This window comes from Pteropus medius, unplaced genomic scaffold (genome assembly GCF_902729225.1).
Source record: "Pteropus medius unplaced genomic scaffold, Ma_sr-lr_union100, whole genome shotgun sequence".
Lineage (NCBI taxonomy): Eukaryota > Metazoa > Chordata > Mammalia > Chiroptera > Pteropodidae > Pteropus > Pteropus medius.
Genome location: NW_024352004.1, coordinates 2,519,842 through 2,532,143, shown reverse-complemented (window position 1 = coordinate 2,532,143; position 12,302 = coordinate 2,519,842). Strand labels below are relative to the sequence as shown.

General features: G+C 32.7%; 1 protein-coding gene across 1 annotated transcript in view; it reads right to left on the bottom strand.

The window, feature by feature from the left end:
* Nucleotides 1-10,682: 10,682 nt before the first annotated feature.
* Nucleotides 10,683-12,302, bottom strand: part of EFCAB13 (EF-hand calcium binding domain 13) — a 50,048-nt gene continuing 48,428 nt past the window's right edge. Inside the window, 2 exon segments of the mRNA XM_039846847.1 lie at nucleotides 10,683-10,731; nucleotides 10,733-10,829. Of these exon segments, the coding sequence (XP_039702781.1) occupies nucleotides 10,683-10,731; nucleotides 10,733-10,829 (146 nt within the window).

Here is a 12,302-nt window from a genome sequence, read left to right as displayed (position 1 = left end):
ATGTTGGTTATGGGGCCTCTTTGGAGGGGCTCCAGTGTAGGCCAGGTTAGTCACTCCCTGTTCCTGGCCCAGGGCTACTTAGGAGTTAGAAAGCAATCCACAGTTGGTAGCTGCTAGTGCTGGGCCCGGGGGCATGTGGAAGAGGCCACACTGTGACCCAATGCCAGCTGTCACCAGCAACGAGACTAGGGCCACAAAGCCAGAGGCACAGGGCCAGCCACCATCTGCCTGTGGCCTGCAGATCCTGGAGAGTTTTTAAGAAAGTCTGCAGCAAGAGCCAAAACCTGCTGCCCTTGAGGCACAGACACCAAAAGAGCCAAGGTGGTGGATCAACTGGGTGCAGAAGGGTCTTAGGAAGTCACTGGGATGGGGTAAGTGGTGTTCACAGGTTAATACAGATTCAGACTGGGTGCCCTGCTTGCACCTGTGGGCTGTGTGTGGGGGGTGCTCAATACAGGGACAATAGTGGCACTCGCCCTGAAGTCACACAATTTAGTTTCTCCCCTTATATCTCTGGTACCTTTCAAGCTTCTGTTCTTCTGCTGGAGCTTAGGGTAAGTGTCTGTGAGCAAGTGAGTATGTACATGGGCTTGGACCCCTTGTTCCCCAGGGGAACCTCTGTAGCTGATATATCCCTCCGGATTTTCGACCACCACATGTAGATGTGGAACCAGCCATTTTGTGTCTCTGCCCCTCCTACCTATCTCAAAGTAGCTTCTTGTAGAAGTTGTATTCAGCTAGTCTTTATATGGTTCTCCAGGTTGATTATGGCCACTAATTTAATAATTTGCTTGAAGGGCTCCAGGTTTCCCTACCCAAAATTACCTCTACATGTTTACTATGTTTAAATCAGAAAATAAAAAAGGAGACTTAATTGAATATATATATATATATATATATATATATATATATATTTTTTTTTTTTTTTACAATACATCAATCCAGAAACATGAAGTTTCTGTTCATATTCATTTCAAATTGAATACTTACTCTGGCGCTCAATAAATTCATCAGCTATAAAATCCTTTATATCCACCACTTTATCTTTAAAAAGAAAGAAATAATTTAGATGTTTTTGTAAAACAGATCATTTTATGTTATAAAGCCAGAGCTATAAACACAAAAATAAAGAGAACTGACAACCATCTGGTGACATATGTGATATGCAAATTAGATCCAAAATAAAAGCTGTCACAGATATTAATTGATATTAACTTTGAAAATTAATTCCTTCAAAACAAACCCATCAATTAAAAGAAAAAATGTTTTTAATTTTATTTTTAATAGATATATGTAGATGTATCTCTTTGAGCATTTAGGCATTCAGAAGCTTCTAAAATACTCAAACTTTGTTCATTTAAAGTGATATAATTATTTATCGTGAGGATTAGTACTATCCAAAGTTGTCTTTATTTTATCATCTGGTAGATAGATTCCTATAGCATTTAAATATTGGAAATGGCTGAAAATTCATTTTTGTGAATGTTGATATTATAAAATTGATCTTTATCACCTGGGAAGAGATAACTACCTTCAATTGGAAAGAAATTTTCATGCAGTATTTGTACTTATTTATGTCCTGCTCTGTTCCTAAAATAATTTAAAGTAGCTGAGGAAATGCACACAAAAAGTATAAATATAAGTAAGGAAACTGGAGAAAAGAACAGAAGAGCAAGAAAAATAACACAAAAGGGAGCAATAGACAAAATGCATTCCATAAGGTCATATATATTAAATTTTGCAACAATATCGAATGTGTATATATCTAACAAGAGGCTTCAAAATACATAAAGCAAAACTGACAGAATTAAAGGGAGGCATAGATGAACCCACAATCAGAGTTGGAGATCTAAATACCTTGTACTTAGTGATTAATAGAACAAGTGGAATAAACATCAGTAAGAATTAGAAGATTCAAGCAAACTAGAAAACAATCGAACCTAATTGATATTTATAAAACACTACCCAACAACTAGAGTATACATTCTTTCAAGTGCACATAGAATACTCACTTAGACCATAGGCTGGGCTTTAAGACAAATTTTAATGAATTTAAAAGAATTTAAATTATGCAAAATATATTCTCTGACTAAGTTGTATTACATTAGAAATCAATAACAATAAGATACCAAGAAAATATCCAAATATTTGGAAATTAAATAGTACATTTGAAAATAACCCATTATTTAAAGAAGATAAATTAGAAAATATTTAACTAAGTGATTATCAAAGCATGATATAAAAAAATGTGAGATGCATGAAAGAAGTGCTCAGAAGGAAATTTGTAGCTTTAAATGTTGGGAAAGTATAAAGTCAATGATCTAAGCTTCTATCTTAATAAGCTAACAAAAGAAGAGTAAACTAAGCCTCAAAAATTAAACACCAAGTGACAGTAAAAATAAGAATATGAATCAATAAAAGAGAAAAACAAACAAAAAAAAAGAAAAATTACCAAAATCAATTTTTTTGGTAAAATGACTAATAAAGTTGGTGAACTCCTACCAAGACTGGTTAAGAATAAACAAGGGAAAAAAATTAGAAACATCAGGAATGAAAAAGAGGACATCACACTACAGGTATCAAAAGGATAATAAGGCAACATTAAGAACAACTTTATGCCAATAAATTTAACAAATTAAATGAAATAAATATCTAGAGAGACACGATTACACTTAGGAAAAGTATATTTCTTTTTGTGATATTTATAGAATGACACATAGAAAGATAGAGAAAATCTAGGTAGCTCTATATCCATTGAACAAATAGAGTTCAAAAATCTAAATTTTTAGGAACAAATGTTTCCACTGGTCATTTCCACCAAACAGTCTATGAGAAAATGATACAAATCATATACTAACTCAACCAAAAAACAGAGGGGGAGGGAAGACTTCTCAACTCATTTTATGAGGCCAGCATAATTATTATACCAAAATCTGAAAATGACATCAGAAGAAATTACAGACCAATATCCATCATAAATATATATTCAAAAATCATGAACGAAATATTAGCAAATCAAACCCAGAAAAATATTTAAAAAGCTAATACCTCATGACCAAGTGGGGCTTATTTCAGGAATGAAAGTTGACTTAATGCATAATTAACCACAATAACAGAATAACCAAATAATAACTATATGATTATTTCAACAAACAAAAAATTTTTGACAAAATTCAATATTCAATTATAATTTTTTAAAAAGCCACAGAAAATTAAAAATAGAAGAGGATTTATTCAACCTGAAAAAAAGTGTATGAAAATTTTATACCTCATGCTTAATAGTGAAATACTGAATGATTTTCTTCTAATATTACAAATAAGACAAAGATGGAGGCTCTTACCACTTCTCTTCAGCATTGTTCTGAAGGTTGTAGCCAGTGCGATAAGGCACACACACAAAAAGATTAAAGGCAGCAAGATTGAAAATTTTTTTAAAAATTTGCCGTTATTCACAGATGAGTGTATACATAGAAAACTGAATTTTAAAGCCTCTACTAAAATAAGCAAATTTAGCAAGAATATAGTCTAAAAGGTCAATATACAAAAAACAATTATATTTCCATACAGTAGCAACAAAAAAATGGACACTGAAATTTTGCAAACACATACAATTTGTAACAGCAAAAGAAAAAAATCAAATATCTGGAACTAAATCTAACAAAAAGGTTCAAGCCAACTATACTGAAAACTGAAAAACATGACTGAAAGAATTTAAAGGACACTTAAATAGAGATGTAGATGATGTTAAAATGTCAATTCACTCTAAACTGATTTAAAGATTCAACACAATATCAAACCTCAATCAGGAGTTTTTTAGAAAATTAACAAGTCATTGTAAAACTTATATAGGAATGGAAAAGATCTTGAATAGCCAAAACAACTTTCAAAAAGAACAGTTAGATACTAACATTATCTGATTTCAAGACTATTATAAAGTTACAGAAATCAAGATAGTATGATATTGGTGTCAATGTAAATAGATCAATGAAACAAAATAGTCTGGAAACAGATCCACATACTAGCATAAATCAACAGAATAGAACTAAGAATCCTCAAATAAACAATCACATTTATGGGCAATTGATTTTTCAACAAAAGTGCTAAGACAATTTGATGGGGAAAGTTTTCATAACAAATAAATATCCACATGCAAAAGAATGAAGTTGAACCACACTTTGAATATATTAAAAAATTAACACAAGATGAACTAAAGACCTAAATGTAAGAGTTAAAACTCTAAAACTCTTAGAAAAAAAACATGTGTAAATCTTTGTGACTTTGGATCAAGTAAAGGCAATAGTTTCTTAGATAAAGCAGTCAGTAGGCAATGTTTTCTTAGATAAAGCACAAGCAACAAAAGAAATCATAAAAAATGGACATAATCAAAATTAAAAACTTTTGTGCTTCAAAGGACATCATAAAGTGAAAGACAATCTATAGAATGGGAGAAAATTTTGCAAACCATTTGTCTAGTCAGAATTTTGTATCTTTAATACATAAAGAACTACTCCAACTCAACAATAAAAAAATAAATAACCCAATTTTAAAACGGACAAAGGATCTTAATAGACATTTCTCCAAAGGAGATATACATATAACCAATGAGCATATAAGATGCTTAACATCATTAGTCATCAGGGAAATGTAAATAAAAACCACAATGGTATACTACTTCACACTCCTTAGGATGGCTATAATCAAAAAGATGAGTGTTGCCAAGAACGTGGAGAAACTGGAACCTTCATACATGTAGATGGGAATGTAAAATATAGCAGCCACTAGAGAAAACAGTCAGGCAATTCTTCGAACAGTTAAAAAAAAAGTTACCATATGATTGAGCAATTTCATTCCTAGTAATGTAGCCAAGAGAAATGAGAAAATATGGCCATACAAAATCTGAATTAATTAATATAGCTGAAACTAATAGTCAAGTTATAACAAAGGTTAGGAGCTTGGGAGTCAGCCTATACTATCCCTTCTTCTTAACTTTCTGTATGGATGTGATTATCAACTTCTGTTCAATTATTTCCAAATATTTCTTGAATTTATCACTATGTTAATTGATGCCTATGCTATTAAAATGGCATCTTTAAAAATGTATACCACCAGTCTCATCTCTCTCCATTTATTTTCCACAATGTGGCAAGAGAGGTCTTTCTTTAAAAAAAAAAAAAAAATCTGATCAATTGCCTGAATAAACTCTTCAACAGCTTCAATATTACTTACAAATGTGTTAAAGTCTAAGTAAAATAACTAGCAAATAGGATTCAGCAGTATAACTAAAAAAATAAAAGTTCTAGATACACTTAGTATAGTTATTCTCATTGAGGCTGATAATTACCTCAAAGAAGGGAACTGGTTCTTAGAGGAGGAGAAAGAATCTTAGATATTAGAATGGTTTGTGGCCATAGTACATAAACAGATATATAGTTTATCTGTGGTATTAAATGTTCATGGTGTATGTGTGTATATGTGTGTGTGTGGGGGGGGTGATAAGTAACAAAAAATGTCTAAAAAGGTTCATTAAGAAAGTGATAATAAACAGAAAAAAAGTTAAGAAACACTGCTTTAGGATAATGGTAGCCACTTAGATTTACTCTCTCCACATGGTCTCCAAAAGCCCACACAAAAGAACAAGTAAAGCAAATAAAATAACCCATAGCCCATGCTACAGCATAACTAGGAGGCAGAATATTACAAACTTTAATTTACATGTAAGTCAAGAAATAAAAATCTAGGACCAACACAGTCAGTTCTGGAGCCCACACCAAAATGAAAAATCAGGTGACAATTTCACAGAAGAAAAAATGATGAAGAGTCCTTTTAAGGCAGAACACAGATAATATCAACCAGAGTTTACCCATAGGTGAAACGCTAAGAATAGGTCAGAGATGTGATGGATCAGAGCTATAACCTCTGGGGAACTACAAGAAAGGAGCTGGGAAATCCATGGGACCAAAGGCGGCATCGGGATGGGGAAGAGTATTGTATAAGATTGGTGATGAAGGAAAAGATGGAAATAGTTAAAAATGAAGTCCCTACTAAATGGTATCAAAATATCCAAAGAGTCATCTATCTCCCCAAAGTTTCCATTTATTAAAGTAAATGTACTTCACTGCAGAAACTGAAGAGGGCACTCTTAAATTGTATAAGCCACCCAACATCTTCAGCAATTCCAACAAATCAGAGTAGAAATGGACAAAGGAAACTTTGAAATAAGAAAATAGATTGTGTAGAAACCCAAAATCAACTCCAAAATAAAGACTCAAGTAAAGGTACTCAAGGTAGAACAGATATGACTAAACTGTAGTAAGTAACATATAGAACAGAAATGAAAACCAAAAGAAAAAGGAGAAGGGGACCTATGAAAAAAAGTACAGAATAAAAGTGATAGATATAAAAGACAAAGAAGATGTGATATGTGTATAAAGTCTCTGAAAAAAAGAAAAATATAACAATGGAACAGATTTTACTTTTTATTGGAAATTACATGCACAGAATTAGGATAAATACTATCCTTGGTTCCTAAAACTTTACTGTTTCACACAGGGCCCACTTTTATTTATTTGGCTAATTCAAAACTTTTTATACTATAATAAATGCCAGCAAATACAAACAAAAGCTAAGACTTGGAAATAATCAGCATCTAATCAATCAGAGGGTTCCGCTTACAAAGCCATCCCTCTGCTTTCCCCTGCGCTTTATCAGGAATCCAGTGTTTGCCATGCTTTTGTTGTCTTTTTTAATGTAATTTTATTGTACCTACATATTCGTAAAATCATCAAAAATAATGTCAAACACCTCCTTATCTGATAATTAGCCATATGTTTCTCCTCTTCTATGAAATACCTGTTTGATTCTCTTGCTCACTTCTCTTTTGGGCTGTTTGTGTTCCTATGGATTGGTTGGAATTTTTATTCTTGATATTTTATGAGTTGTGAGAATTGTGAATATTTTTTCAGTGTTGTAACTTATCTTTTTACTTTCTTAAAGGCCTCTTTTGAAGAACAAAATTCTTTTTGTGTATTGTTTAAGAAAGCACCCCTACTCAAAGATATCCACCTACATTTTTCCACCAAGTGCTTTAAAGTTTTGTTTTGGACCCTTAAGGCCTTAATTAATTTGGGGTTGAATTATGCATATAATGTGAAGTAGTGATCCAATTTCATTTTTTTCCATGTAAGTATTTTTCTAGCTCTAATTAATAAACAGTTCCTTCCTTCCTCTACCCATCTGACATACCACTGTGCATTTACCAAAGTTTCATTCTCACATGTGTTGTTCCTAGAGTCTCTATTCCATTCCATAGTCAATTTGTCTACCTCTACATAAATGCCATACTGTCTTAATTTTATTATTCTGTCCTAAGTCCTGATATCTATTGATATCTATATATCTAGTACAGTCCCCCTGCTCTTCTTCAGATGTGTCCTGGCTATTCTTAACCCTTTACTTTTCATATAAATTATAGAAGCATCCATGAAAACTCTTGTTTAATTCAGATTAGAATTATACTGAAACTTTACATCGACTTTGGGAAGACTGAAATCTATTTGATTGTAAGTTTCCCTATCCACAAGCATGGCATATCCTCCATTCCTAAATTCCTCTCAGCAATTTTGTAGTTTTCAATGTGGCATTCTTTAATATTCCCTGATTTTTACATATATACATGGATATATAAATATACGATGTAATATATAATGTATAAGCATATGTTATATAAAATATATAGACATGTAACTACTACCCATATCATTTTCAGCTCCCCTGAGATCACTCCCTTGTGTCCTTTCTTAGTCAATATCTCCATTCACAAAGTAATCACTATTCTGATCTCTATCACCATAGACTAATTCTGCCTATTATTTACCATCATATAAATAAAATCATACTGTATGTTCTTTTTGAGTTTGTGTCTGGCTGCTTTCACTCAACTTTATATCTGAACTTCATTTGTAATCTTCTAATTGCACTAGTTCATTCTTTATTATTATAAATAAATATTATATATTTATTATATAATATTCCATTATGTGACTATCACAATTTATCTATTCTATTGTTCATGGACATTCAAGTTGTACCAGTTGATTGTCATAAGTAACTATTATGAAAACTGTTATGAACATTACTCCATATGTATTAAGTTGTGCACTTAAGAATTAAATCACAATGTATATAAGTTATGCCTCAATTTTAAAAATCTATTGAAAAATAAAGAAATCGGTGGAACTACAAGGACAAGAAACAAAGACTACATAGAAGATTTTAATAAATCTCTCTCTGCAATTAATAGAACCACCAGACAAAAGTTTATTAAGGAATTTAGGTAATTTAAATCAACCTTCTCATTAAAGACAACTTATATAAAGCTGGCCAAAAACAACGACAACCATATGATTCATAGCATCAAAGAACTAACATGGATAGGATCTAGAGTAAATCAGAGAACTGGAACAGATAAGGTTACTTTTCAGCTGGGTGCACTTATCGACTGCATAAGATGCTGCTGGGAGTCTAACAGGATGTGCAGCACTTGAAAGCCTTGCATGGCTAGAGGGGCCAAGGATGATAATCTAGAATCCATCAAGAGGAGAGAGCTGCGGTAAATCTCTCTCACTTAGGGTTGGAGTAAGGTTAACCAAAATTAAATAGGCCTTTAAAGGACTATAATCCACCTTTGAAATTATCCTAATCCCTGAAATTCGATAGAGATGATTCTAAATTACTAGTGACCCAGGTGCCAGAAAGAAACTAGAAACAGATACTCAGAAATTCCAGATATTGAGGAAAAAGTGTTAGAATCATACTTTAAAATAATTATGCTTGCTATGTTCAAAGAGATCAAAGATAAGTCTGAGAATTTCAGCAGGGAACTAAAAAACATTTAAAAAATCAAATAGTTGAGATCTGAAAAAATATATTAACCATAATTAAGTATTCAGTGAATGGATTTATAAGTAGAATAATCACAGCCAGAGAACTGGTAAGACTGGAAAATAGGTCAGAAAACAAACACAATATGAATATAAAGAGGATAGGAAAAAAAGGAGAGGGACTGAAAAACAAAAAAGACACTGCGAGAAAATATAATATACATGTAATTGAAGTCCTAGGAGAAGAGAGAAACAGGGGCAGAAAAAAATTTAAAGAAATAATGTAAAATGAAAACTACAGGACTTTGATGAAAGAACTTGAACAAGATTCAAACAAATGGAACAATATCCCGTGTTCATGGATTGAAAACAATTAAGGTCAAAATGTCCATACTACCCAAAGCCATCTATAGATCCAGTACAATTCCTATCAAATTTCCAATGGCATTTTACACAGAAATAGAAAAAAAACAAAACTAAAATGTCTATGGAGCCACGGAGGACTCTGAATAACCAAAGCAATCTTGAGAAAAAATAACAAAGTTGGAGGCATCACACTTCCTGATCTCAAACTATACTACAAAGCTATAGTAATTAAAACAGTACAGTACTGGCATGAAAACAGACACATAGACCAGCGGAACAAAAGAAAGAGCCCGGAAATAAACCCCTACATATCTAGTCAACTAACATTTAATACAAAGCCAAGAATACTCAATGGGGAAAGACTAGTTAGTCTCTTCAATAAATGGTGTTGGGGAAACTGGATAATCACATGCAGAAAAATGAAACTGAACCCCTATCTTACACCACTCACAATTAACTTGAAATGACTTAAACATAAGATCTAATATCATAAAATTCCTAGAAGAAAATACAAAAAAAAAGCTCCTTGACACGCATCTTGGCAATGACATTTCGGATATGACACCAAAAGCACAAGCAACAAAAGCCAAAATAAAAGTTTTTGCACAGCAAAAGAAACAATCGACAAAATGAAAAGGCAACGTATGGAATGGGAGAAAATATTTGCAAATAATATATTGAATAAGGGATTAATATCAAAAAATATGTAAAGAACTCATCCAACTCAATAACAAAAAACAAACGCTCCAATTAAAAATGGGCAGAGGAACTGAATAAAAATTTTACAAAGAAGATATATGAACAGGTACATGAAAAGGTGTTCAGTATTACTAATCATCAGAGAAATGCAAATCAAAACCACAATGATATTACCTCATACCTATTAGAATGGTTATCATCAAGAAGACAAGAGATAAGTGTTGGAGAAGATAGATAAAGAGTATTCCCCAACTCATTTTAAAATGTAGCAAGGATAATATTCAACTATATCAGTCATTAAAATGATAAAATTATTTTGTATATTTAAAAATATCTGCTTTCCCGAGCCAATACCATGTGCAACACCCCCAGAGGTATCCCTGGATGTCAGAATCATTTATCTTCCAAAGAGTTCATACCTGGCAAAGGGTCTCCAGGACTCTGTTACACTCTGTGGATGGCATTCTAATTGAACAATGCCCATGCCAGTCACAAAATAACCTCATCTCCTAGGTACCACCACTATTGGTTTCTCACAGGGATAAGTTAGGCCCTGACTTTCTCTTTTGTTTGGTTCTTTGGAGTTCAGGGCTGACACACCATGGGGCAACATTGGTGCTCACCAGTCATCCCACTGCAACTGCCACAAGATGCCCTCTTTTGCCGTATGTCCATTCTATACATACCCAACTCCCATTGGTAGAGGACCGTCTTTATAACATAGATGCATTCAAACTACTAATCATGTTCAGGTACATGTCTTAACACTTTATTAAGTAAAGCATTAGTTAAGGTCATTGTTCATCAACAATGCCTTGAGGTCAGAATGATCAATTAGATCATTCTGGATAATTTGGGAAGTATCTAAGAATAGCTGTGTAGCTCCAAAAAGGGAGCAAAATCAAATGTTTCAACAGCAGAAATATATTGTTTGCTATTACTTAATAGGCTTGGTTTGCATAAAAGATTTTTACGTGAAACTATTAGTATAGTTTCAAAAATTATTGTGTATTATAACAGCTATCAGTTATTGAGCACTTACCAAGTGCTAGGTACTGTTCTAAGTATTTTTACATTACCTAGTTAAGCCTTATAATAATCCCAAGATAGGCATTATAATCCACACTTTTCAGATGAAGAAATTGAGGTTCGTGAGATTAAATGATTTACTGAGGAATATAATGGTAGTAAGTGGCAGGGTCAAGATTCAAGTCTGAGCACTATGATTCCAAAACCCATGCTCTTCACCACTATGACTTTCAAGCAGACACATGTAAGTGGTCAAACTGGATCCTTTTAGCCACATAACACTTTACGTGTGACCCCAGAAATAATTGTGAAGCATTACAAATAATTTTTACATCAAAACTATATTACATTATTTAACTTAATGTAACTTTGTGACATTATAAAAAATTTTATGTAACTGATGTTACAGAGACAAAATAGACAAGGAAAAGAAGCTGCTGTTGCTATAAGCCATGCTTTGTATTTATCCTATGGCCCCACAAATCGTGATAGCCTTGGTTGCTTTCCAATACCTTCAAACAGTTGTGGTTTTTGATGCTGCTTAATTTAGTCCGGATTTTGTAGTCATTCTCAGCAGGAGAGTTGGTCTGGTACAAGCTACTCCATCATAGCCATAAGTATGGAATGGAGCTTTATAGATAATTCTGATGCCCTTCTCTGGGTAAAACTTACTGTTTAGGTTATTACCTCATTCTAAAGTTATAGTAATCAAGACCATGCACTATTGACATAAAGATAAAATAAAGATCAATAGAATGGAATTGAGAGTCCAGAAATAAATCATACATTTAAGATCAATTAATTGTTGACAAGAATGCCAAAACCATTCAATAATCTTTTCAACAAATTATGCTAAGACAACTAGAGAACTGTATGCAAAAGAATTAAAGTAGACCCCCCATCTCACAGCACATACAAAAATGATCTTGAAATGGATCAAAAATTAAAATAAAAGAGCTAAAAGTAGAAAACTCTTATAAGAAAACATTAGTATGAATCTTCATGATCTTGGATTATCTTTAGATATGATACCAAAAGAAGTGACAAAAGAAAATACAAAGTAGACTTCATGTAATTTAAAAACTTTTGTGCTTCAAAGGACCCTATCAAGAATGAAAAAACGACAACCCATAAAACAGGAGAAATTATTTGCAAATTGTGTATATGATAAAAAGTGTAGTACCCAGAAGGTATAAAGAAGTCTTACAACTTGACAAGTACCCAATTTTTAAAATAAGCAAAGGATATGTCTCCAAAGAACATACAAATGGCCAATAAGCACGTGAAAAGATGCTCCACATCATTTGCCATCAGAGAAATGCAAATCAA